We start from the raw sequence: 27,163 nt of genomic DNA, 5'->3' as shown, positions 1-27,163 counted from the left end.
TGAGTTAAGTTTATTTTGCTTTTTCACACAACTTTTCTGTGATGGCTTTTTCTTGAATATACTGCGGCCGGCAGGCATTGCAGATTCCGCCATTGTCGCTGCCAGGGTTGTGTACGTACATGTAGAGCTGAGTTATCAAAATAAGGGCGAGGTCCTGTTGGGGTATGGGCGTGTTTGTTATGGTGCTTTCAAATATCAACATCGTTTGGCAAAAATCGCTTAGTGATTTACTTTTTAGGCACAATATGTCTGTTCTTGCTCTATTTTGCAAATTGTTCCAAATAAAGCCACAGCAAAACCACTGAATGACTGACTGACTCATGATTTGCTGGTTTTAGTTTCAAATTGCATTTCATTTTTTCCCAACACAATTTCATATTTTATTTGCTAAATGTATGTTACATCTGCATTGCAAAGATGATTTTGTTGATTCTGATTTAAATCATGACATGTATCAAATACTGTTTACCTCTACTCCATATCAATAAAGAATACCATCTCAACTGCCGTTTTATTTATGAAACTATTTGTTTTTAGCACTTTTTATTTATAGCACATATTCAGCATATGCTTTTATGAACAGTGTACACAGTCTAAATTTTGTCATTGAATATTCTGTTTTATATGGAAATACTATGTCAAATTTCAGAAGTGAAATGGGATACAAACAATTAAGGTTTACTTCAGATGTCTTAAATTTAGATTTAACCTTGAATAACCCTTTAAATAAGGATTGTTTGTCATGTTATAAATATGCACACAGACACTAGACAGTCTGTAGTTCATGTTTTAACATGTTCTGAAGCTTTTGGTTATAGCTATTTTATTATAGGCTATAGTGTCATATTTTGTACTTAAAATTTCCACATGTATCAAATCTGGATTGTTTAATCAGGTAGTGCTTAATTTTAAACCTAGATTAGGCCCTTAGATTTAGGCTTAAAAATCGTAGGAAACACAGACATTACCTCATTATCCAGTGTCACATTGTTAAAGAGAGATTGAATTTAGCCCTTGCTAAAGGAAGTGAAGAAGGAGTCTGTGTGTGTGTGTGTGTGTGTGTGTGTGTGTGACTACAGTGAATGAGAAGTACTGCTGTGTCTGTATGTGTGCAGTGAATGGCCAGTGCGGTGTTGCTGTGCCTGTGTTGTACAGTTCGTACGGTAAATGAGGAAACATTAAGAGCAGTCTGTCCGGCCCCGCTGCCTGACAGCCACAGCCGAAATTCAACGATTCATCCGATGGCGTTTGAGAAACAAAGATCAGTTTCACTCGTAAGCGGTTTGATTGGCGGCAGCGATTCCAAGCTGTGTATTCCTGATTCGAAAATGAAGTTGAGCTCCAGCTTTCCTCAGTCTCCAGCCACATCCGATGCATTTCTTCTGTCGCTTCCCCATATCGGCCGAGCCGATGCAGCACTTCCCTGTGATGCGGTAAGAGCAGCCGCAGCCTGTGTGTGTCTCACTCTATTTACTTACTGCTTTATGAGGACATTACGTCGCTGTTATTTATTAAGACTACACTTAAAGTGTCATTTCTCAAGGAGACATCAGCGGTTACATAATAGCCTGAAGTAAGGCAGGCAGAGGCGGTGAACACGCTTTATGTCATTCAGAAAATCCAATCGATGCTGCTTTCAAATTTTTCTTTCTCGTGAGAGTTATCATAAATAAATGTCGTTTTACATGGCAGATGTATAAGCTACTACTGTAAACGGGATAGACAAGATCATTCGTATATCATTCGAGCGTCCAAAAACAAATTATGCAATTTGTGTGTTTTAGTTAATTTGTCCATCACACATACACATAACCTGCTTTTATAAATAAACTGAATTAGCATATGTAAAATACATTTTAATTGGTAAAAATAAATAATATTACTTTATTTTAGTACATTTTAATATTTCATTTTATTTTTTTATATTACAGTATTTTTGCATATTTAAATATTTCATTTTATGTATTTATGTATTTCAATTTTTAATTGTATTATTTTAAAGTATTTTAATAATATCTAATAATTATAGCCTAACAATAATACATAATAAAATAAAATGTGTACATAAATATTAATAAAACGCAAATAAATAAATAAATAAAATTGTTCAAGTGACCACCCTTTGGAAGTTTAACTTTACTATCTTTACTAGCAAATATGCCTATCGTAAATCATTAGGTAACACTGTGGTAGCTACTTTATAATATATCCCTTGAAAGGCGTAACGATTCAGATGAACTTTGAGTGAGTAGGACAGTTTTCATCGGTCATCGGACAGAGTTTAAGAAGATGCTCCTTCATTTTACGCTTTTACCCATTTACGTTTTGATTAGTGGAATAACGCTGCATTAATAACAGGGGCTCATGGTACAGTAGAAGAGGAGGAGTAAATTTCGTTTCCTTGGAAACCAAAGACTGTGCCGCTATACCAGCCACCTCCATTTTCAAGACACGAGGTAATAATACACCAGTGTCTGTTATATAACTTCATATTATTTATATTTATTTGAATACTTCTTAATGCAGTCTATCTATTTGCGAGCGACATAATCTAGAGTTTAGAATGCTTGTGCCAGCACTATTAGGCTACGTACGGCGATTGCGATAGTGTATTTAGAGAAGGCATTAAATCGGATTGAATCAATTGATTTAATCAATATTTAAGTCACGTGAGCGTGCATCATTGTAACTTGATAACTTTATCAGTTAACACTGAATGATGGGATGATTAACTGTCTTAATAACCCTGAGTGATGGACTAATGCATCCATACTGATTATATATTGATTATATGCCATATAGCTATGTTTATGTGACCATTATCTGATAATGTGTGGGGCTTTCAAGAATTAAAACAATAAAAGTTTAATGCAGCCTTATATTTTTTTCTCCATATATTATATTCTGCCCTTAGAACCTGTCCTATGTATTTGCGTTATTATAGGCCTATGTCATTCAGTTGAACAATACTTCATATACGAAAATATCTAGTCAGGCATATTTTGAACAAGAATCATTAGATGACATTGAAAGACTATTTAAGGATCACAGTGAAACTAATTCATTGTCATCTTAAATCTTTGCCAATCTTTGCCACTATCCTTCCAACCAATAGGTTTTACCTATTTGTCAACAATAATTTTTTTAATCATTTAAAATATGATAACATTTAGTATGAATACTTTTTATTTTATATATTTTATAAATAATAATAATAATAATTATTATTATTATTATTGATAGGTTTAGAGCAGGGGTGTCAAACTCATGCCCCGTTCACACGTAGACGCGTTTAGCTGTATACGCATACATTTTGTATCGTATAGGCGTTTCGTCCACACGGATCCGGCGTTTTGGGAGAGTGAAACCGATATTTTTTTAAACCGGGTCCCAGAGTGGATAAATCTGAAAACGCCGCCCTTGCGTTTTCGTGTGGGCAGCGAATCCGTATATTTTCTGAAACGATGATGTCATCAGCCCACGTCTCACCCCTGATCAGACACCGCTACGTCACGTAACAGCAACAAAAACATGAACAAACACTTAAAACTTAATTATGGATTTAAAGTGCACTTTTGTACTTTTCTTTTTTTAATTTTCAGTTTGAACACACTACTAATACTCTTTATATTAAAAACTGCACAGAATGGTGCATAAGTATACACATATTGGGATGCACCCTAGTTTAATGGTACACATCTCTTACAGGATGAATTTAGGGGGACAAAAACAACAATGACAACATCTCATCCCAGCTGCACTTTATCATTAGCATCTGTTCCTCTGTTTTTGTGATCACCCAGCTAGTAACCCCATCAGCTTTTTAAAACCTCTGTGATGGTGACGCTGGTAACAGCTTTGAGCTTAATTAAAAATCACTCACTTATAGTTTACCTAAAACTGAAACTTCTGTCATCATTTACTAACCCTATATTATTCCAAACTATAATTTATTTCTTCTGTGAAAGACAAAACGTTACTTTTTTTAAGAATATCCTGTGCACTCTTTTCAATGTAGGCCTATTGAATGTGAATGATGCTTTTTTACTTTAAAGTTTACATAATTAGTAACATACAGTAACTTACAAGGTTACTGTTTTTTGAAACACCTACTGTGTGCCTATTGTGTTGCTGCAAGTGTTTAAAGGGGTCATATGATGCTATTTTAAAGATCATTATTTTGTGTATTTGGTGTAACAGAATATGTTGACATGCTTTAATGTTCAAAAAACACATTATTTTTCAAATACTGTACATTATTGTAGGTCCTCTATGCCCCGCCTCTCTCAAACACGTCGTTTTCAACAAAGCCCCCTCCTTTGACAAGCGCAGTGTGCTCTGATAGGCCAGCTGACCCAGTTTCTTTGGATTTGAGACTTTAGTCTTTGCAACTTTACAGATCTTCTTTATGCACCAAGAGCTTGTAACACTCCAAAGAGAAAGGGAAACTTGAAATCGCATCATATGACCCCTTTAATTCATTTGCACAGAAGTTAAAAATTTAGTACACAACTGAAATGAAGCCCACTCAAGGGACCAGTGTACCTTACCAAGAGCTTTCAGTGCACTCAAACACACAGGCAGCTAACTTTAAAATGCTCTGAAGCCTCGTTAGTTGCCACTGGCATCAATACAGAGACAGTAGGGCTGTAGTTCCTTATTGATTTCATATGTTGCCATTCTGATTGCTTTACATGCTAAATCAGGTCGGTTTGAATCTCCACAATTATAGAGATCACTTTTAGTGGGCTGAATGGAGGAAGTCAAGAAGTGAGAATAACTGAGAATTTGCTTATTAGATTGGAATTTTTTTTATGTGCCAGGTTCTTAGAAATTAAATTTTTGTATTCCTGTTTTGGTTGATTTCAGGGAAAAATGCAATTTTCAAGAAATATATAAATTTAATGACTCTAATAATTCATGTGGTTTATCAAGTAAAAAGTAATAAAACATATTACCTTTGCACCTGCAATACACATGAGTGTACACATATAATTTTCTTTTTAAATACTTACATTTTTTTATTATTTAAATGTTATGAAATTTAATTCTTAAACATAAGAATTAAAACAACGTGACATTTTTAAAAAAGTAACAATTTTTAAATTACAAAAATGTCCAAATTAAATCATTATAGAAATGTCATTGTATCTATGAACTGCTTTTTTTGTTGTTGTTGTTTATTGTTTGATTGACAAAAAGGACCAAAAAAAGACCACGTCACTGACCCGCTTATCAATGATAAAATAATCAACCAAAATTCACATCTACTGTATGTCTTTGTGCATCTGTAGTAGTTTCTTGGCAAGAAATGTTTTTCCTTATTTATATATTTTTCTAAATATTTAAAAGTTATTTTAAATATATTAATCAGCTATAAATATTTTTATATATTATATTTATTATTTGTGTGTGTGTGTAAAAGGCATCATTTTATGGATTCTGACATGGATTATGAGAGGCCAAATGTGGAGACTATCAAGTGTGTGGTGGTTGGAGACAACGCAGTTGGAAAGACCCGGCTTATCTGTGCCCGGGCCTGTAATGCGACGTTAACACAGTACCAGCTACTTGCCACACATGTGCCCACTGTTTGGGCAATAGATCAGTACAGAGTCTGCCAGGAGGTGAGGAAAGCCTACTGTCATATTCTTATTCATAAAAAAAGTATATGAAACACGTGGATGTTTCTGGATGCATCTGGATGCCACTTTCTATAATTTCCCTAATTAATAATCTGATAAAATGTAAAAAAATGTGTTGTATGCGGTTTCTTGGGTAAATCTCCATGCATGTGATAGGTATGTCTCTCCGGCCAGGTTCTAGAAAGGTCCAGAGATGTGGTGGATGATGTCAGCGTGTCCTTGCGTCTCTGGGACACTTTTGGTGACCATCACAAGGAATATATATATATATATATATATATTTATTTTTTTACCAGGTTAAATGTTGATTAGTAGTAACTCAAACCCTTTTATCTAAACCTCTCTACTTATCCATCGGGTCGCACACATCCGCCATGTTTGTAGTTTAATTTGAATGTTTTTTATTTGTGTTTGTAGTTCTGAACCGAATCCTTCACCAAAGTGCAATGGATTGTGGGCAATATTAGCCATTACAGTGTGCATATATCCACATGTATATTTATACTAATTTATGAAAGATTAAGTATTTTTTAAATTCTTCTTCATTTTTAATGTTGTCCTTTTCCCCATATTTTATTCTACATTTTGTGAAGGTTTGTGAAGGTATTTACACCTGTAGTAGTAATGAAAAATGTTGGCGTAAAAAAACAAAAATAAAATCACAACATGAAAATGAGTAAATACGGGACAAAACATTTTATGTGGAATATATATAAAAAATTATTCTAATTAAATGTTTTTGAGCTTTGTACAACAGTACTTCCATTAAGATACTCATTTTTCCCCACAAACATGTCAAATTCCACAGAACTGTATCAGATTAAACCTTGCTCTCACAGATAAGCTTAAATTGTGCAGAAGTCAAAGGTGACCCTAAAATGGTTACCAAGCAAAACCGTTTTAACCAGTTAAAGAGTTGTGTCTGGTTTCTTAACAGGTCTGATGTGGTGGTGTTGTGTTTCTCCATTGCAAACCCGAACTCGCTCCACCATGTGAGGACAATGTGGTACCCTGAGATCAAGCATTTCTGTCCCAGAGCTCCTGTTATCCTAGTGGGCTGCCAGCTAGACCTGCGGTATGCTGACCTAGAGGCAGTGAACAGAGCTCGCCGCCCACTGGCCAGGTAAATTACCACAGCAAACGCAACTATTGGAAGCCATTAATGCTAGAAATTTAACAGTTGTATGTTGCAAACCAGTGTTTCCCAACACTGTTTCTTGAGGCACCCCAACAGTACACATTCTGGATGTTTCCCTTATCTGACTGAGTCTGTGCAATTGAGCTAATTAGTTGATTCAGGTGTGTTTGTTTAGAAGGAGATTGAAAATAGGTGTGTTCGACTTGAAGCGGCGCTGTGCAGTACTGTGAGAGCTATAGAGAGCAGATGGCTCCTTATGCTTTCGAATTGCTCTAGCGGTACTTTGATGTCATACAGCGATTGGTCTGTACAGCGCTGCTTTTAGTCGAACACACCTAATGTGTTGGGGTGCCTTAAGGACCTGGGTTGAGAAACACTGTTGTAAACATACATTTTACTGTCTATGATATCTATAACAGTATTTTAAAAGAGTAGTTCACTCAAAAAATAATACAAAATAATACAAAATTCCAATTCTGACATTATATACTTACCCTCATGTTGTACCCTCAACTTTTGCAATGTATCTTGACATGTCATATAAATAACACATGAATACGATTTGAGAGCAGTGGTGGAGGAGGATTTTCAGTGATTAATGACTAAAATTGCTAATATAATGCTAAATCAGATATGTACAATAACAATTGCGATGTCCAGAAATCATATTTCAAGAGTACACTAAGTTTAATGCATTGACATAGAACTCATGTTTAAACATAATACGCTAAAATGCATTATTAGGCCCAAGATTCACGTCAGTGAATAAATACATAGATATGCATTGGATATTCATATTCTTAAGCAGTCTAGACGTAGAGTTTTCATAAGTGTGCTAGAGGTTTTGGGTTCTAATCTGCCCTTGTATAGTTTTTTTTTTCTCATTAAAATCAAAGATGTTCATCAGCGATTGTATATCAAGAGCAGGGACACGTTTGTGCTCTGCTCTTTTGTTTTGCGATTTAACCGGAATGAATAGATAGTCTCAGCAACATCATTAAGCGATAGATTGTGTGTGAAGTCTGTGCATGAGCCACAAACGAACATTAATAACATCGGCAACGAACATTCAGCATGATTTCAAAAACAACAGATTCAAGCGCCATATTGCATCTTATTTAACAGAAACTAATGACAGCTGGATATGTTTCATCTGCATTAGTTACAAACATGCCTCAAGATGTTTAAAAAAAAGTGATGGGGACAATATCGACCCTGGCGATATTGAAGGACTAGGGGTGTGCACAACTAGTCGAATATTCGATATGTAATTATTATTCGAAAAATAAAAACACTAATCAAATTTTACTGTTTTGCTTTGCTGGACGTAAATGCAGGGAATCCATGATAAATCCTATGCATGCAAACTAAAAGTCAGTTATAACTAAATGCACTGGGTGGCGCTGTGGAGCGTGTTAACAAGTTGATTGTATTTGATCACAGAATGTCGTTGTCTGCCTCGCAAAGTTTGGAATTACTTTTGATCAAATGAATCAGTGAAACTGAGTTATCATAATATCACCACCACAATGAGAAATCACATGAACACTGGTCGACTGAGGAAAGACAGCTGTCAATCACTGTATTCACGACTGCAGATAAGCGCAGATGCACCCCAAGTGAGCCGAGGAGAGAGCTTATATGATAGCCAATGATCTTGAGACATATGCTTCCTTTAAATTTCCTTGAGGGAGAGTTTAAGAACAGAAAACACAAAGCGCTGTATTTGTACTTTGCTTAGCACACCGTTATCTTTGTGTCTCTAGAACGTCTGTCTGCACGCGTTCTTATTGTTATCAGACTGAGGAGCCAACTTTCACCCGAGCATGTGGATGTTATTGTTTTTCTCAACATTAACATGTGAAACAATATAACATATGCCGTCTCGAGTGTATGTACGTCCTGTACTGTAATTGGCATGGTCTGCTGTATTTTTTCTGTTTGCTTTGCTTGAGCTTGAATGCTTTTTTTTTTTTTTGGTGTGTGTGTATATATATATATATGTTTACACACATTTTCAACTAAAAGAAAACCTTGAAACCTTGTTGTAGAACATTTTTATGTACAATGCCTAATCATAAGTTTGTTCAGAAATGGCGACAAAAACTTGATTATTAAAAAATAATGTATTTCTCATTAAACATAATTTAAATAAATTAATTTTTTTATGAGCCCAAATATTCGAATACAATATTTTTGAAAAATGCCCATCCCTAAATGACACATTTATGCTGCCTTCAGAAATCAATGAGATAAAGGTAACTCAGTAGACAGGATATGACAGATCGTAGGATTTGGACGTGCCTTGTTGCATTTCTACCTCAGAATGCGCAAGGAGCATTTTTCAGCTTTTGGACGCAGTAATTAGAAACTTCCAGACAGGTTTGTTGAAGCTGGTTGGAGCTAAACTCTGCAAGACGTTGGCTTTCCAGGAGCAGGAATGGACACCCCTGGTCTTTGCCCATTCACTTTCCTTGTATGGTAAAGAGTAAGTCTTTTGGTTTTCCACAAAAGAAAGGAAATCATGCAGGTTTGTAACGACATGAGGGTGAGTAAATGATGACTGAATGGTCATTTTTGTGAAAGCTAATTATTTAGTATCATGCTGTTTTTTTTTTTGTTTCAGACCCATTAAATCCAATGAGATATTGGCGCCAGAGAAAGGCCGTGAGGTGGCTAAAGAACTAGGCGTCCCTTATTATGAGACCAGCATAGTTGCTCAGTTCGGGGTTAAGGATGTTTTCGACAATGCTATCCGTGCAGCCCTCATTTCTCGTCGTCATCTGCAGTTCTGGAAGTCTCATTTACGAAACGTTCAAAGGCCATTTCTCCAAGCCCCCTTCCTTCCCCCTAAGCCCCCTCCACCCATTATCACCGTTCCCGCCCCTCCCACTAACATAGAAGAGCACCCTAGCCGCTTGTTGGAGGACCCGCTCTGTGCCGACGTCATCTTAGTCCTTCAGGAACGGCAGAGGATCTTCGCTCACCGCATCTACCTTGCCACATCTTCCTCCAAGTTCTACGACCTCTTCTTGACTGAACCTCGGGGCCCTGAGGAGACCGAACGGGAGCGAGAACGACCCCGAGGGCCACCGCTTTCTGGCCGTGATTTGCTGATGCGCGCAGCTAGTTTTGACGTTTGTGAAAGTAACGGTGACAAAGATAGAGCAAACTTGCGTGCCTGTACCAGTGATGGAACTCTAAAAGGTGACGGAGATCATCGTGGTCGTCTGCTCCCTGCCTTGAGTCGTGCTTTTATTAGCATCCAAGAAGAAATGGTGGATGACCCCGTCACCATCAACCTTAGAAAAATTACTGTTGTGCACATGGACCCTTCAATGCAGCCGGGTCCATTCCGATCTGTGTTGCGGTACCTGTATACAGGGAAACTAGACGAGCGGGAGAAGGAGCTAATGCAGGTTGCCCACATCGCAGAGCTGCTGGAAGTGTTTGACCTGCGTATGATGGTGGCTAACATCCTGAACAATGAGGCCTTCATGAATCAGGAGATCTCCAAGGCCTTTCACGTGAGACGCACCAATCGAGTGAAAGAATGTCTGGCCAAAGGGACCTTCTCTGGTGAGAGGCATGTGAACTGTATGTTTGCTTGGTACTGTAGTTATTAGGGATGGGCCAGGATGATAGTCAAGTCAACCAAAAAGCAACTAGTTGGTAAATGAGGTGGACTAGGGCTTTTATCTAGTTTGCCATGACTGCTTTTACATTAAATGAACTGTCTTTAAGAGTAAATTTCAAGACTGTTGAAAAATGGAATTGCTCTGAAATTGGTGAAAAGTTTAGAGGCCATTATTTCAACCAAACAACTATTCAGAATACCAAAATGAAATGTTGCCATTCAAAAAGGTACATGAAATAAGTCAAATACATTAAAAATCTAGTTAGATGGAATGCTTTCACACAGTTTTTCTAGACAGTTTTCTTTCAATGATATAAAAAAAATATTTAATAATTTTCATTTATATGCGGCAAAATGACATATCTTCTATAAAACCTTCTGTATATGAAAAATAGGAGTAAAAAATTTTAAGCAATGCCACACAGATCTCACAAACATTTTTGGGTGATCTTGAGTAATACAAACAAATTGCTGAATCAGGGTTTTGAATTAACTCATTGAAAAGGACAGTTTGAAGTGATTTGCGAAAAAAAAAAAAAAGAATAAAACACTTTAGGGAATGCTTTCACACAGTTTTTCTAGACAGTTTTCTTTCAATGATATAAAAAAAATATTTAATAATTTTCATTTATATGCGGCAAAATGACATATCTTCTATAAAACCTTCTGTATATGAAAAATAGGAGTAAAAAATTTTAAGCAATGCCACACAGATCTCACAAACATTTTTGGGTGATCTTGAGTAATACAAACAAATTGCTGAATCAGGGTTTTGAATTAACTCATTGAAAAGGACAGTTTGAAGTGATTTGCGAAAAAAAAAAAAAGAATAAAACACTTTAGGAAATAAAAACTTTAGGAAACCTAATGGCGCATTAAAATTTTGCAATATTCAAGATGCAGCAAAATGATCACAGATATATAATGAATATTCAATATATCACCCAGTCTTAAAAATCTGTAGATCTCTGTTTGTTTGTGAGAACTGTGATTAGCATTGTGCATTATGTATTACTGTTAGTATAATGGAGGACAGTTTTGACATCCTTGTTACCGAACTGCCTCCCATGCAGACGCCTGTTCGAATCCCACTTGGAGGGGTGTGAGTAGAACTGGAAGGGCTATATTGGTGCCGTGACCCGGATGGGAGTGAGGTTTGGGGGGGGGGGCAGCTAGTAAGAGCTGTGTGAATAAACCTCACTCCACTCCACACTCCACGCGCACTAGTGACTGATGCTAGGAGCTTAAGTCTTTAGCGTCCTTGTTAGCATGCCTACCTCCCATTCCTGAGATGTACGAATAGAACTGGAGGTGTTACATTACCTTATTTATTTGTTGTATTTCTGTCAGTTACACTAACTGTGCCTAGCATTCAGACAACTGATGGGACTAATTTAGCTGTCCTTTCGCCCTTTTTCCTGTAAATGTCACTATTTGTCACCCCAACCTTTCTGTGTTGTGTAGAATTATACTGTCAGCTGTATATTGAAAAGCAAACTTCTGCGTTTTTGGTATTTGCACATGCTGGGTGTACAGTGTACCTCCTAGCGGAAGGTCGCCCAGCATTATTTATAACCAAAGCAATTTTTTTTCTCAAATGTGAGATGCGCTCAAGCAGAATGTCCCTTCAAGCTATTTTCCCCTCTACTTCAGCTCTCAGCTCAATTATTCGCCCCCAGAGAGAAAAAACAAGCCTGCATATTTTGTCAGCTGGATTTCGGTTTCATAATAAGTGCTCTTCTGGTAGTGAGAACCGGTGTGGATGTATTGTGTTTTTCAGCACTCTTAGGGTTTGGAGGACATCAAGCTGTCTTGCAATGCTGACCGAGCTTTTCCCTCTCCAAACATAAACTGAGCATTTCTATTTATTTATCCTTCACTCTAGCACTATGATTGAGCTTTAGTGGAATGTAATATTGAGCCTGTCACAAAGTGCCTTTTAAGTTGTCAAGATGATATTGTCCAATATTGTCTGAATTTAAGATTGGACCATGTCCACATAACAATAGTGGTAGTTCCCCTTGTGTCAGTTTCAGATCTACTGTAACAAGGGATGATTTTAGTTAACTTCAGTAAAATAGTATAGTAAATATTGTCAACAGTAAGTGTTCACTTCATTTCAGCATCGGAATCGCTATGTATGCTGATTTACCAGAGAGTGGAGAATGTTTATATGAGATAGATGTGATATATCATTATAACAGTGATTTGAAAAGCTACAGAAGATTGTCTGTTCTTTGCTGCAGATGTGGTGTTCAGATTGGATGATGGTACCATTATGGCCCATAAACCACTGCTCATCTCAAGCTGTGATTGGATGGCAGCCATGTTTGGTGGACCATTTGTGGAGAGTTGTACAAAAGAGGTACAGTGCACTCACATTAAGACTAAACCAGTACCACTGGGAACACTGAGCTTTTAAAGATGACATTTGTGGTGTATATTTTAATGGTAACACTGTTATATTGAAATTGGAAAGAATAGGCAGAGACAAAAAAAAGGAAGAGGTGATTTAATTTTGTACTATCTGAAGCAAGTAGTGTTGATGGGACATTTAAGTGATGTTGAATCGGGGTTATTATAGTTAACTAAAACTAAAGCAATAAGAAACCATAAATAAAATAAAACCCTTAAATTTATTTTATTTGAGCTTGATGAAAAGGTAACGTGATACAAAAATTATACTAAAATAACTAAAACTAAAACTGAAATAAAACTTAATAAAAACTATTTAGAAAAAAAATAACAAAAACACACAACAAAATTAATAAAAACTAACCAAAATTAAAACAAAAATAGAAAAATAAGACAAATACAAAATATGAAAAACTATAATAGTATCTCAGTGATACTAAAATAACACAATAGACTGTGTTGAACAGTCTATTGACTTTTTTTTTCTTAGAATGAAATAACAAGAGACAAACAGAATATTCCTCTTAACATCTGGATTGATCTAGTTTCAACCCTTCATTTCTAATGCTATATCTAGTAATCCAAAATAATAAATAAGCTTACCAAGTATGAAAAATCAATGCAAATTAATATTCCCAACATATAATCAATACAAATTAGTATTCCCAGCATCTAAATATAAATTGCATCAAATGATAACAAGCCCCACAAGAATCACCCGAACTAGTAAAACATTGATAATTACACTTTTACAAATATACCAGAGCGTATTACTAAAATGTATAATTTGTTAACAGGTTTGTCTGATCATAATTTGATATTGATTGTCATAGAATTAACAAAACAATTATTTCAGAGCTTTTTTTTTTTTTTGGAACAGAGCTAATAATTCACAAATTGGAATTTCCAAGCAGTAAATATCTCAGTTTGAAAATGAGTTGAATAACATAAATTGGGAGAGTATATATCAAATTGATAATCTGAATGAGTGCTGTGATTTGTTGATGGACACACTTGCAAATACAGTCCAAAAGTTTATATGTTCCTTTAAAAGTAAATAATGATGGATAAATAATGATATTCTTCAGCTAATGAAAAATAGGGATCTGGCACTGAAAAAAATCTATATCTACAAAACTACAAACAGATATATTGATCTTTAAAGGTTTAAGGAATAAAGTGGTTAGTGAACTGAGAAAAGCAAAGTCATCATATTTCATGCAGTTGTTTGCTGACTCACAGGGCAATAACTCGTTTATTTGGAAACATTTGAATAAATTAACCAATCAGAACTTCAGTCAAAGTAAGGACATAACAAAACTGAATATAAATGGAAAGGTCAGTACTGATGCTTTGGAAATTGCTAATTAATTTAAAACCTGTTTTATTAAATCAGTAGAAGAACTTGCAGCAAATTTCAATTGTTTGTTTATCACATGATGTAGTAAGAAATGTTTATACTTTACAGGTTGATCAAGATAAAATCTGTAAAATTATTAATCAATTAAACAGTTCAAAAGCTAAAGATATATTTGGTTTAGATGCTTCTCTTATTAAAAAATATAGTGCAACACTGGTAAAGCCAATAGCTCATTTGGTAAATTTATCTATTAAAACTGGTGAGTTTCCACACAATTTTAAAACAGCTGTGGTGACCCCAGTTTTTAAGTCTTGAGAGACTGATGAGGTGTGTAATTATAGACCCATCTCAATTATCACAGTAATTTCCACAGTTTTAGAAAAGTTAATGGCTGAACAATGAATTAATTACTTGTAAAGTTTAAATATTTTAAACTCTAAGCAATTTGGATTTCAGACAAAGTATTCAATAGACATGGCTATTTGTCATTTTATAGATCGCATAAAAAGTAGTTTGGATCAAGGAAAAGTAGTGGGAGCAGTATTTTTTGTCTTTAAAAAGGCTTTTGATACTGTGAATCATGAAGTACTCATAAATAAATTGAAACAAATGAACTTTTCTCAGCAAGCTCTAAACTGGTTCATATCATACCTGGGTTGTAGACAGCAATCTGTTAAAATTCGTGGTGTGAAGTCATCACTTCAAAAATGCAAAATAGGTGTACCACAAGGTTCAATATTGGGTCCTTTGCTTTTTTGTTTATATATAAGTTAAATGATTTACCTGAAAATTGAAAGAAGGTTAGTTGTCAAATGTATGCAGATGACACACTTATTTATGTAACAGCAGAAACGTATCATCTGGCTGCAGAATTGTTAACCAGGCAACTGGTCAGTGTTTTCCAGTGGCTGCAGGATAACTGTTTAACTTTAAATAACAAAATGGTTTCAATGTGTTTTTCACTAAAGAACAAAGTGCTGGATGTATTTAAAATCAAAATTGACCAAAAGGAAATCAAGGAAGTGAGTGAATTTAAATATTTAGGTGTCATTGTAGACTCTATGCTTAAGTTTGATGCCCATATTAAGCAAATCTCCAATACTATTAAGACACATTTGAACTGTTTTTATTTGATAAGACCATGTAGGCTATATCTCTTAAAGCAGCTCAAATGCTTATGTACACTATGATATTTTCACATATGACCTATTGTGCAATATTAACAATCAGTTGTTAAGCCTGTAATGTCATTATACAAACCTGTTCTGTGAAAGAGTTGGTTAGGCTTGCTTCAGACTGGCTAGTGCGAGGATCTGATTTATGAACATACTGTTGTCTTGGGCCCCTGTGGAATTCGGCTTCTCATGTTTCAACCATGTTTTGACCAAATCTTAGATTGTCTGATTCGGTCTGATATCGTACAGCAGTGCAAATCGCTTTGGATAAAAGTGCCTGCCAAATATGTAATATAAACATTTGAACAAATGAATAATATGATATATAAGAGTTATTGCTAACATTTTGTAATAAGGACCCATTAGTTAACAAGCATTAAGAAAAATTTAACTAACAATGATTTAACTAACAAAGTATTTATTAATCTTTGTTAATGTTATTTAATAATGGAACAGCTGCAGGCACCTATTTAATCCCTTAAAACTCATCTTTGATAATCAGTATAGCATACAGTATTTAAAACTTTTCCTGTGAAAATAATGTTCATGCCTTAAATGACTTGACTATAACTCTACACCCTTTACCTCAGTATATGCGGACCTATTGAATATGCAAATTAGTCCCCGGCTCCACTCAAATCACATGTAAAAGTAAAAGCTACACAATGGCAAGTGGCAATACTGGATTAATTCAGCAGTTTATGTTTAAACCAGAAACTGACTGCATTTTATGTATGACTCTCTAATGTTGAACATGTAACAGTAATTGATATCATTAGCCTTTGTCTTGACCACATTATCAGACAGCTAATAATGTGTCGCTAATGTTACACAAACCATGTTCCTGTTCCCCATCTGAGACCGTTAAAAACCAAAAAACAACATAATTCTGTAGAAACGTTTGTGAAAAGCCCGGCAAGATGACGGGATTGAGTGGTGCAGGTATGACATCAGAACCCAGAAGACTAATTCGCTGCTGGTTCCTTCGAGCTTTTCCTATGGGGTTTTATGATTTTTTTTTTCGTCCCAATTTTTGAGTAAAATAAAGCCTTTGGTAAACATAACTTGATGATACTTTGACGTTTTGTTCTACAGCGTGTATTTAAAATCAAAATTGACCAAAAGGAAATCAAGGAAGTGAGTGAATTTAAATATTTAGGTGTCATTGTAGACTCTATGCTTAAGTTTGATGCCCATATTAAGCAAATCTCCAATACTATTAAGACACATTTGAACTGTTTTTATTTGATAAGACCATGTAGGCTATATCTCTTAAAGCAGCTCAAATGCTTATGTACACTATGATATTTTCACATATGACCTATTGTGCAATATTAACAATCAGTTGTTAAGCCTGTAATGTCATTATACAAACAAACTTTAAAAGTAATGCATCAGAAACCAATGAAATGGCATAATTGTCAAATCCTTCAAAAGTATTATCTGTGAAGTTTTGATCATTTTTTTAAGTTTTCATTTTTAAAAACAGCATTTAAATGCATATATGGCCTTGACCCTGATGTAATCTGTCAGTTGATACAAAAATACAGTAGTGATGGGGCAAAGACCAGAGGGGCAGTAAGTGGGAATTGTAGAGTTTGGAGATGCAGAACTACTGTGGGTCAATCATCCTTTTCACAGAACCCAGAAGACTAATTCGCTGCTGGTTCCTTCGAGCTTTTCCTATGGGGTTTTATGATTTTTTTTTTCGTCCCAATTTTTGAGTAAAATAAAGCCTTTGGTAAACATAACTTGATGATACTTTGACGTTTTGTTCTACAGCGTAAACCGCACACACCCATACCGAAAACGTGAATTTTAAAGCAATTTGTTTATTTTTGAAAACTTGATAAGACGGTTTGGGATATCAGTGTGTGCAATTTATGTTGTAGGACAAAACGTCAAATGTTCACAGTTTTCTCTACAAAGCTGAAACAATGGCTGAAATCTTTACAGCGATGTGAGCATTGAGTACCTTAGGCTTATTTAGGCTGGTTAAGTTTACATTTTCTTTCTGTACGCAGGATAATTTACATTTTATGTTTGCGACTTTGTATGAAGTTATTTATGTGCTTAGGTATGTCAATATGCCATTGTTTGATTGTTTAGGTACAACATATACTCACATAGTTATCTGTATTTACACGTGCACTTGTACTTGTGTTGTTTCTTTTGATGATTGTGTCTGTTTTTTATTTCAATGTTTTGATTTTATGTAAAAGCCTAACCAAAAACCAAAAAACAACATAATTCTGTAGAAACGTTTGTGAAAAGCCCGGCAAGATGACGGGATTGAGTGGTGCAGGTATGACATCAGAACCCAGAAGACTAATTCGCTGCTGGTTCCTTCGAGCTTTTCCTATGGGGTTTTATGATTTTTTTTTTCGTCCCAATTTTTGAGTAAAATAAAGCCTTTGGTAAACATAACTTGATGATACTTTGACGTTTTGTTCTACAGCGTAAACCGCACACACCCATACCGAAAACTTGAATTTTAAAGCAATTTGTTTATTTTTGAAAACGTGATAAGACAGTTTGGGATATCAGTGTGTGCAATTTATGTTGTAGGACAAAACGTCAAATGTTGTCAAGTTATGTTGACCACAGGCTTTTCTCATAAATTAAAAAAAAACATTATAAAACCCCTTAAAACGAAGGAACCAGTGGCAAATTCATTTTCCAGGTTCTGACGTCACACCACTCTTTTGCTTACATGTTTGTGACAGTAGCAAACGGGCGGTTTCAAACTGCATTTTTAGGACTTTTTTGGTACATTGCAAAGATAATGGTGTTGACTGATGAATTTGGACATGACTTAAACATTAAAACACCAGACAGACATGTAAACAACATTAAATACTTGATTCTTTCTCTAATGTTAACAAATGGAACCTTATTGTAAAATGTTAACAAGTCATTTATTAACAAATAATGCAAACCAACACATAATTGTGACATATTCTGTTGTTTTTATGAGTGTTGTGTGTCTGTCCTAGAGCTGTACACTGTGAAGGTACTGACAGAAGCTGCCATGATGGGAGCTGATATAGATGGAGATGTTCTGCAGTAGCAAACGGGCGGTTTCAAACTGCATTTTTAGGACTTTTTTGGTACATTGCAAAGATAATGGTGTTGACTGATGAATTTGGACATGGCTTAAACATTAAAACACCAGACAGACATGTAAACAACATTAAATACTTGATTCTTTCTCTAATGTTAACAAATGTAACCTTATTGTAAAATGTTAACAAGTCATTTATTAACAGATAATGCAAACCAACACATAATTGTGACATATTCTGTTGTTTTTATGAGTTTTTGTGTGTCTGTCCTAGAGCTGTACACTGTGAAGGTACTGACAGAAGCTGCCATGATGGGAGCTGATATAGATGGAGATGTTCTGCTCTATCTGGACATGGCCCAGGTAAACATACCATTGACAGACAGAATGTAAGTTTTCATTTTTAAAAACAGCATTTAAATGCATATATGGCCTTGACCCTGATGTAATCTGTCAGTTGATACAAAAATACAGTAGTGATGGGGCAAAGACCAGAGGGGCAGTAAGTGGGAATTGTAGAGTTTGGAGATGCAGAACTACTGTGGGTCAATCATCCTTTTCAGTGAAAGGTTCACATCTATGGAACAGCATGCCTGTAGATTTAAAGTTGCAATCAGAACTCACAGTTTTCTCTACAAAGCTGAAACAATGGCTGAAATCTTTACAGCGATGTGAGCATTGAGTACCTTAGGCTTATTTAGGCTGGTTAAGTTTACATTTTCTTTCTGTACGCAGGATAATTTACATTTTATGTTTGCGACTTTGTATGAAGTTATTTATGTGCTTAGGTATGTCAATATGCCATTGTTTGATTGTTTAGGTACAACATATACTCACATAGTTATCTGTATTTACACGTGCACTTGTACTTGTGTTGTTTCTTTTGATGATTGTGTCTGTTTTTTATTTCAATGTTTTGATTTTATGTAAAAGCCTAACCAGGGATGGGGACTGCAAAGTAACTTTATGCTATATGCCCTATGTACACAGCATCGGTTGTCTGTGTGTAACAATGCCTAGTGTATTGCCCCTGTTAAATAAAGAAACAAATAAATAAAAATATGGGGCCCAAATGTCTGAGACCACATTAAAAATTTAAGATTTAAAAATGTAGATTTGAACCTGTAAATAAACTGTAACCTTTAGGATTAAAAAATAAATAAATAAACACAGGAAAATAATAAGGTGAAATAAATATATTGTTAGATTTAGCATAATTTCTAGGGCACTAATCAAATACTGTATGTAGTTTTGTGTCATTGATCATGTGATGGTCAGATGATTTTGCTTCCATTGAAGCTTAAGATGCACTTTGGATTATGTTGAAGAATGTAAACATGAGGTTTTATACAAACTTGTCAATTTCATGCAGCTTGATACTTAGACATTGAAAAGATGGAGTGCTTATGCAATAAGTTTGGACCCCATTGTAATTAAAAATGTTGACAAATTATCTAGAGAATGCTCAAAGTTGGACTTTACTAATGAACACAGCAGATTCTAATCATACTGTTCTTGCATGGTACTGTAAAACTGAGTTTTTTTCCCCTCAAAAAAGCAGTTTTGAGATTGTTGCCATGTTTTGTCAGGTGCTGTTTCCAAACACTGCACGGAGCTGCATGCGTGCTGTGCTGGAGTATCTCTATACTGGCTGCTTCTGCTCTCGCCCAGATCTGGATGCCATGGAACTCATTGTACTTGCAAACCGTCTCTGTCTTCCTCACCTGGTAGCGCTTACAGGTACACAAACATACCTGCACACACACTGTTATTGCTGAGACTATAATGCACATAACAGTCTGGTCTCCGCAGGCAACCAAATCCAGTGTTGAGGAGTGAGACAGTGACTGAAAATAACACTATGTCCTTTTGTACTAAAACATAATGTCACTTCAGACTGCAAATTACAGTGATTTTTTACCATGTTTAAAAAGGGTGTTTTTAGGCATGACGTGAAGCCAATTCGGACATTGACTGGCTTTTCTCTATGGCCTATCTGTAACATACATTGCATTAAAGGTACACATTTATTAAGTTCATGCATTTTAACAGATCTCGTTCAAAGCCGCTTATAACAAGTGGACATGGCAAAACTGGCAATCCAGAGCATGATTCACTGCTCTGCTGAAGATCAAGAGATCATTATGAAAAATATGTTCAAGGGTTTACTTTATTGAACAAACTGCGTAATATGATAATCTTCCTTTGTAGCTCAAACAGCACAGCGTGACACTAACAACGGCAAGGTCTTGGGTTCAGATCCCAGGAAATGCATAAACTTAAAAGAAAATGATATTTTGAATGCAGTGTAAGGGAAACAGGTCAATTTAGCTCAAAGGGAATCATTTAAGATTTTAAAGGGAACTCCACCAATAATATGTAAGGGAATTTGGACAGAATCACTGTTTTACGGCTGATCACTGAGACAGCCAGCGATTCAGTGAACGAGCCGTATGACATCAATTCTGCAATGGATATTTATATCCAAAATATAGTGAAAACACTAGTAATTAGCACAGTAACAAGATCGGCAGTTTAAGACATTAACTTGTAAGCACAAAACACAAGATACTTCTCTTTTCAATATGAATAAGACTTTATTGGATAAATCTAAGACATATAAACTAATCTAACACATAAACACACGCATTCACACAAGTTGCAGAAAGACAGAAAGTGAGGAAATAATTAGTTTAAGAGAATGAAAATGTGAAATCCCAAGTTTACAGCAATATGTGCAATTGCATAGATCTGAACAACCATCAATCACTTAATTAACCCTCGCATTGAGTTCCTCAATGAGGTGAAAATTCATATTAAATGCACCAGTTCAGCTAGAATCTGGAGGTACTTGCTTTGTGTGCGGGGTTCCCTTCCTTGTCTGGTTGCCGAAAGGGGTTTCCCGCGGTCGCTGATTGGCTGGAAGTTCAGTCTTGGGAAGCCAGTGATTGGGCGTTGGCTGGCGACGCGGAGCTGTGGTCTGCAGTTGAAGTTTAGACGGCACTCTTTCGGAGACACGGCAAACTTAACTCGGAACACACGAAACTCTCAACGGAAAATAAAATAAACTAAAGAAAGAAATAGAAGTAAAGTTTGACGAGACCAGGTGGCGTTTCTCCTCATGGTTTTGGAGGAGATGGCGTGTAAGCCAGAGCACGCTCAAAACTAAAGAAGCATGATTTAAAGAAAAACAACAAGGCTCAAAAGGCAAGAAGGAAGAGCGCGAGAGAGAGACAAAAGGCATAGTTTGATGGTTTGCTGAGTATTTAAACCAGGCTGTTTGACACCTCCCAAATGGTGTTTTGACCAATTAGAGGTCATCGTTGCTCGGGGTGTTGTATATTCCTCCTCCCCATTCATAAATCAACTGTTATCTCATCATTCACATGGTCCGCGTTTTTCCCGCTCTGGCAGAGTATACATTTGGACATGATTTCTATAACAAGAATATGATAATTTTGACAAATAGTTGATTGGAAGAAACGTTTCCAGCAAGAAGATTCAAACACATACATACCAAATATGAATACGAACCATTAAGCTATTCAATAGTTATTAAAAATACATACACAATAAATGATTAAGACCTGATAAGTCACATGTAGGTTACATACATGATATGGAGTTATGCATGGAGATGATTAGTTGCTCAGGTCCTTTTAGTGTCATTTAGATGCATATTTACATGGAAATGCAGTTTCTGTGCCATTCTCTGAACATAAGGATACGTTCTGTGAAGACCAGAGAGGTTAAAATGTCTGTAAGGAATCTGCCTGTTCTTTGTCTTAGGTGGGGGGAGAAGTCAATCCAAAGAGCTCGTGATTGCCATCACTGGTTACCATGTGACGGTCACGCTGTGCATCTCTTTTGGCCATTATTCTTGATAACTTGCCCCAAAATTGACAATCTCCTTGGAATTGTCAATAAGTGTTCTTCTGTTTAAATGCTGTGAGCTACTCAAAGCTGCTAGTTGGTTCAGGCTTGGGGCCAGGATCTGATTTACGACATCCTGTGTCTTGGGCCTCTTGTGGAATTCTGGGCTCCTCAGGTTTCAGCCATGTTTGACCAAATCTTAGATTGTCTGATTCGGTCTGATATCCTACAGCAATGCTGATCTGTTACACACTACATAGGGGAAATGCTTTTGTAAAACTCAAGGAAAGGGCAGATATCATGCTCTGTTACAAAACCTAGGGAGCTGTGTTGTAGGGCATGATCATAGCACTTTAAATGTGGAGGCTGTTTTAAATGGTAAGCAACTTAATTATGATGGCTTCTTTGACTAGTTTTCGCCAAGTTTTAAAAGCAGCAATTTGACTGTGTACTGAGGTGAGCTAAGTAAAAAATGAATCCAAGATGGGGGAAGTTATGTGACAATTTTGATTGCAAATTAAAATAAACTTATTAAAATAAAAATTAAATATAACATGCTGGAAAAATATAAAAATATATTAGATTTTATCAATAATTATTATTAGTAATTATATTTCATTTTTTACATTTTTGTTTTATTTTTATTCCTAATATTTATGTGTGCCATATATTTTTACGTGTATTATTATTGGGCCATTAGCTTGGCAACATGCTAGTCTAATGTTAACAAATGGAACCTTATTGTAAAATGTTAACAAGTCATTTATTAACAAATAATGCAAACCAACACATAATTGTGACATATTCTGTTGTTTTTATGAGTTTTTGTGTGTCTGTCCTAGAGCTGTACACTGTGAAGGTACTGACAGAAGCTGCCATGATGGGAGCTGATATAGATGGAGATGTTCTGCTCTATCTGGACATGGCCCAGGTAAACATACCATTGACAGACAGAATGAAAATGCACCCATGTCAAATTAAATCCTATCTCCTTTGCACCCCCAAAGATGACTGTTTGTAAAGCATGATCCAAACCTTTCACATTATCCTGTGGTAGTAGCTGTTAGTATTGTCATGATGCCAACATTTTGACTTCGATATGATACCTGACTAAAATATCTCGATACTACTACTGAACCACTACTACGACAAAAACATAAAACAACAGGAAAAGTAATTGAATAATAGATGATTCAAATGGAGCTTATAGTTATTTTATCTAATTATTTAAAAATATATATATATTTCACTTGACCAGTGTGTGCCTGCTCTGCTTTTTGAGCATTTCATCCCCCTTTAAAAAAAATTAAGAATAAAAATCACATGGCAGTACCACTACACAGGACTATAGTGAGCAACTACCAAACCTACAAGTATGTACCTTTGCAACATTGGTAAGCTAGCTAAAAGGATAAAGCCAACTTAGACAGTTATTATTGACCTCATTTGCCCCATCAAACTGGGAAAAAGTGAAAAAGTTCATGTGTACCAACAAAATAAACACACTCTTTTGATATTTAAGGGAATGAGCTAGAGGTGGGAAATATTACCAAAATTGTATTTCAAGATATGAGAAATATTATTTCAGGATAACAATTTATATCATGACATAGTAATTTTTTTAATTTTATTTTATCTTTGTTATTATTAATAAGAACATAGATGCAAGTAACAAACAAAAGGACAAATACAATAAAACAAAGACACAAATGAAATAAACTTGTTTTTGGTTAAGTATGTCTATTTAACAGTAGCATTCAAGCAAGAGATAATATAGAAATTAAATAAAGTGATCAAAATGTAAAAATAAAGCACTGCATAATCTTAACTGTATGAATTAAATATACATTGATCCTTATTAAAGCTAGTCAGTCAACATAAGTGAGTGATCTGTCTTAATCTTTTGCTGTTTGATTAACATTATAGATATAGACAGCAACAGGAATATTAGCCTGCTGTCACTTTAAGAGCTGCCCGGATCCAGTTTATTGATACACACACGTTTTCTTTCTCAGCTGTTTAAGTCATAAGACAAGATTGGCATTTTATCATAATTGTGTGTGTATTTGACTGTTGAAGTGCAATAACTCGTGAAAGAGATCTGAATTCTCGATCGCATGCTGTCTGTAAGAGAGGCGGCTTTCCATGCGCGCGTCGGGTATGTGATAGTGCGTGAGTACTGCATGATTCTTTTTAATGTTTAATGCACTTAATAACTACTTTTAACATCAAGCACATCCCATGCTTTATTTTCTCATTTATGCATGTTTCTTATCCTTATTTAAACTGTCAGTAAGTTTAAGCAGTCCTGCGGTGCACGGATATATAAAGTTTGGCACGACTACTGTGCATGCAGGGAGTGGAGCAGAGTGCTGAACACACACTGTCCTGCTGTCACACGTCGACGCAACTCAGGAAATACAGTTCTTAATAAAATGCATTTTTAAAGTACCGTTACTAGTAAAATGCGGAATTTTACCGTTTTTTTAAAACAGGGTATCAAGATACCTTTTTAGTACTGTGCAACACTAGTAGCTGTATATCAAATATATTTAACAAGATATTCAATTGACTTTGAACTTAAAGCCAATTCAGAGTGCACTGACAAACGCAGATAAATGGCAACAGAGTTTTGTCAGATCAGTCTGTTACCCCTGTCATCCGGCATCTGTTGATGTTGGTCGGCGCTTGTTTTCACCAACTGAACATGTTGAATCTGCGTTTATTGGGGGAAGTGACATGCTGTAATCTGGTGACTGTCGGAGTTGGTCTGCGTCTGTCAGTGCCGGTGTAGATCTATCTATCTATCTATCTATCTATCTATCTATCTATCTGTCGTTCTATTTATCTATCTATCTATCTATCTTTAACATATATAAAGCATTTTGATATATTTAGGTTAGGGATTGTTTTTGTTTGCTGTTTTTTCTTGCAGGATCTGGCAACACAAATGAGTCAAGGCTCGTACCTTTTTGCCTGCTTTCTTGAACTGCACATACAGAAGAGAGACACAACTCTCATACACGTTTAAATATGTCATTAACAACTAGTTGTTCAGTTTGGTTCTGTACACACTGCATAGAATTTCTGTAAATAAACTACATTTTTCAGGAATATTCAGCTGTAGAATGCGGTTGTCACTCCAGTAAATGACTGAACTGTGTGTGTACAGAACAGGATTAAGAACTAAAAGGTGAATTGACAGTGTGTACATTGCCAAAGTGGCATGAATAAAGAATCAATGTTTTTGGAGTGATTAGGAACCAAATAGACTAGTTGTTTTGGGGTCTAGGAGGGGAAGCATCTCAAAATGTCTGATTTTCTCTATAGTGTTTTCATCTGTGTTATTGTTCCCATTAGTTCCACTGTGCTCAACAGTTGACTGACTGGTGCCTCCATCACATCTGCACCAACTACAACAGAGTCTGTCGCAAATTCCCTCGTGACATGAAGGCCAAATCTACAGGTAATCCAACAGCCGTCAGATCAGTATAACTGCCAACACTTCAATATTCATTTTAGCTTCAAAATTAATATTGAGACATGACAGTCTATAAAACTGAGACTTGATTATTATTATTTTTTGTCACTCTTAAAAAAATGAATTTTATTCAGTGTGGCAGACACCCCTAACCTAACAGTTATCTCAGTACTGAAATTATTTCTGCATTAAGCTAGTGTCATGGCCTCATTCTATCCTGCAGAAAACCTGGAGCACTTTGAGAAACATCGCTGGCCTCCGGTGTGGTATCTGAAGGAAGAAGATCACTACCAGCGGGCACGCAAGGAGCGTGAGAAGGAAGATTACCTGTACCAAAAGCGTCAGTGTAAACGCAAGTGGCTCTTCTGGAATCTACCGTCTTCACCGTCCTCCAATTCTCCATCTTCTCCTGGTTCCTCTGCAGTCATCTGATTGGCTCTCAGGGTGCACGACCCACCAAACAGCCCTAAATGTGGGATATAAACATACAACAAGGAATGATAGCCTTTTTCAACTCTATAAGATTACCTATTTACATTTCCTGTTAAGCAAAATGCTCAAGCCCTGCTTTTAGCTGCTGAAGAACAAGCAAAAATGAAACAGGATGGAGAACGTAAGTCAAAGCAACACAAGGCTTTGACTAAAAGCACATTGTTGAGTCTTTCTACTTTACTGGTTGGATTTTTCATCAAATCATGTCAGCTTTGACGTCCTCCTGTGACATCATTTCCTGCGGTGGTAGACTGCTGCTCAATTTGCTGTTTAAAGACAATCTTTGCTCAGCATCGGTTCCCCAAACATAACTATATCTTCACCTGTATAGAAAAATACATGGCAGGACTGCACATATTCATAACTTGAAATTCTAATAAGTGCTTTTCAGCTCTAAAGGACGAGAACACAGGAACGTTTTAGAGCAACCAGCAAACACGAATTCCTCATTGTTTTGGTAATCTACAATCAAACCACTTCAACAGACCGACGTTCTCAACATTCAAATGGTGTCCACCGTTCAACATCTAAAGGTATTATTAATGTGACATTTAAAGGTTGGTGGTTCATGGAGGGCCGCGTGTGGACGTGACTCCACAGAACCAGATCAGTCCATAGCCATGTTGTGGTTCAGTGTGAGTTAAGCTCCATTGATAACATCTGGCATAATGTTGCTTAACACAGAAAATGATAATCGTTGGCACTTTAAGGCATTTACAATGGAAATATACAGGGCCAGGAAATAAACATTAAAAATGCACACTACTGGCAAAGTACAAGACTTAAAGTTGCAGTGAAGTAGCAACAGACCTTTTCTTCTGTATTGAGACACACATCTGAGTGAAATGGATTATTGAAGAAGAAAAAAAAAGTAGGGCAGGGT

General features: G+C 35.9%; 1 protein-coding gene across 1 annotated transcript; it reads left to right on the top strand.

Moving 5' to 3' along the window:
- Positions 1-1,138: 1,138 nt before the first annotated feature.
- LOC107718938 (rho-related BTB domain-containing protein 2-like) lies at positions 1,139-27,163 on the top strand. Its single transcript, XM_016526190.1, has 10 exons — positions 1,139-1,433; positions 5,426-5,627; positions 5,820-5,941; positions 6,583-6,768; positions 9,410-10,362; positions 12,667-12,785; positions 20,024-20,174; positions 23,150-23,238; positions 25,668-25,773; positions 26,012-27,163. The coding sequence occupies exons 1-10, from the start codon at positions 1,372-1,374 to the stop codon at positions 26,218-26,220; spliced, it is 2,199 nt and encodes a 732-aa protein (XP_016381676.1). The 5' UTR covers positions 1,139-1,371; the 3' UTR covers positions 26,221-27,163.

Source organism: Sinocyclocheilus rhinocerous, unplaced genomic scaffold (assembly GCF_001515625.1).
Source record: "Sinocyclocheilus rhinocerous isolate Xijiao unplaced genomic scaffold, SAMN03320098_v1.1 scaffold373, whole genome shotgun sequence".
Classification (NCBI taxonomy): domain Eukaryota; kingdom Metazoa; phylum Chordata; class Actinopteri; order Cypriniformes; family Cyprinidae; genus Sinocyclocheilus; species Sinocyclocheilus rhinocerous.
Note: the sequence above shows the minus strand (reverse complement) of the source record. Positions and strands in the feature narration are given on the sequence as shown.

Bases quoted from the DNA above. Each gene is read 5' to 3' on its own strand.
- LOC107718938 (XM_016526190.1), top strand. From the start codon at position 1,372: ATGCATTTCTTCTGTCGCTTCCCCATATCGGCCGAGCCGATGCAGCAC. The intron at 20,175-23,149 runs GTACACAAACAT...TGTCTGTCCTAG, and splicing joins TCACCTGGTAGCGCTTACAG to AGCTGTACACTGTGAAGGTA. The intron at 25,774-26,011 runs GTAATCCAACAG...TCTATCCTGCAG, and splicing joins CATGAAGGCCAAATCTACAG to AAAACCTGGAGCACTTTGAG.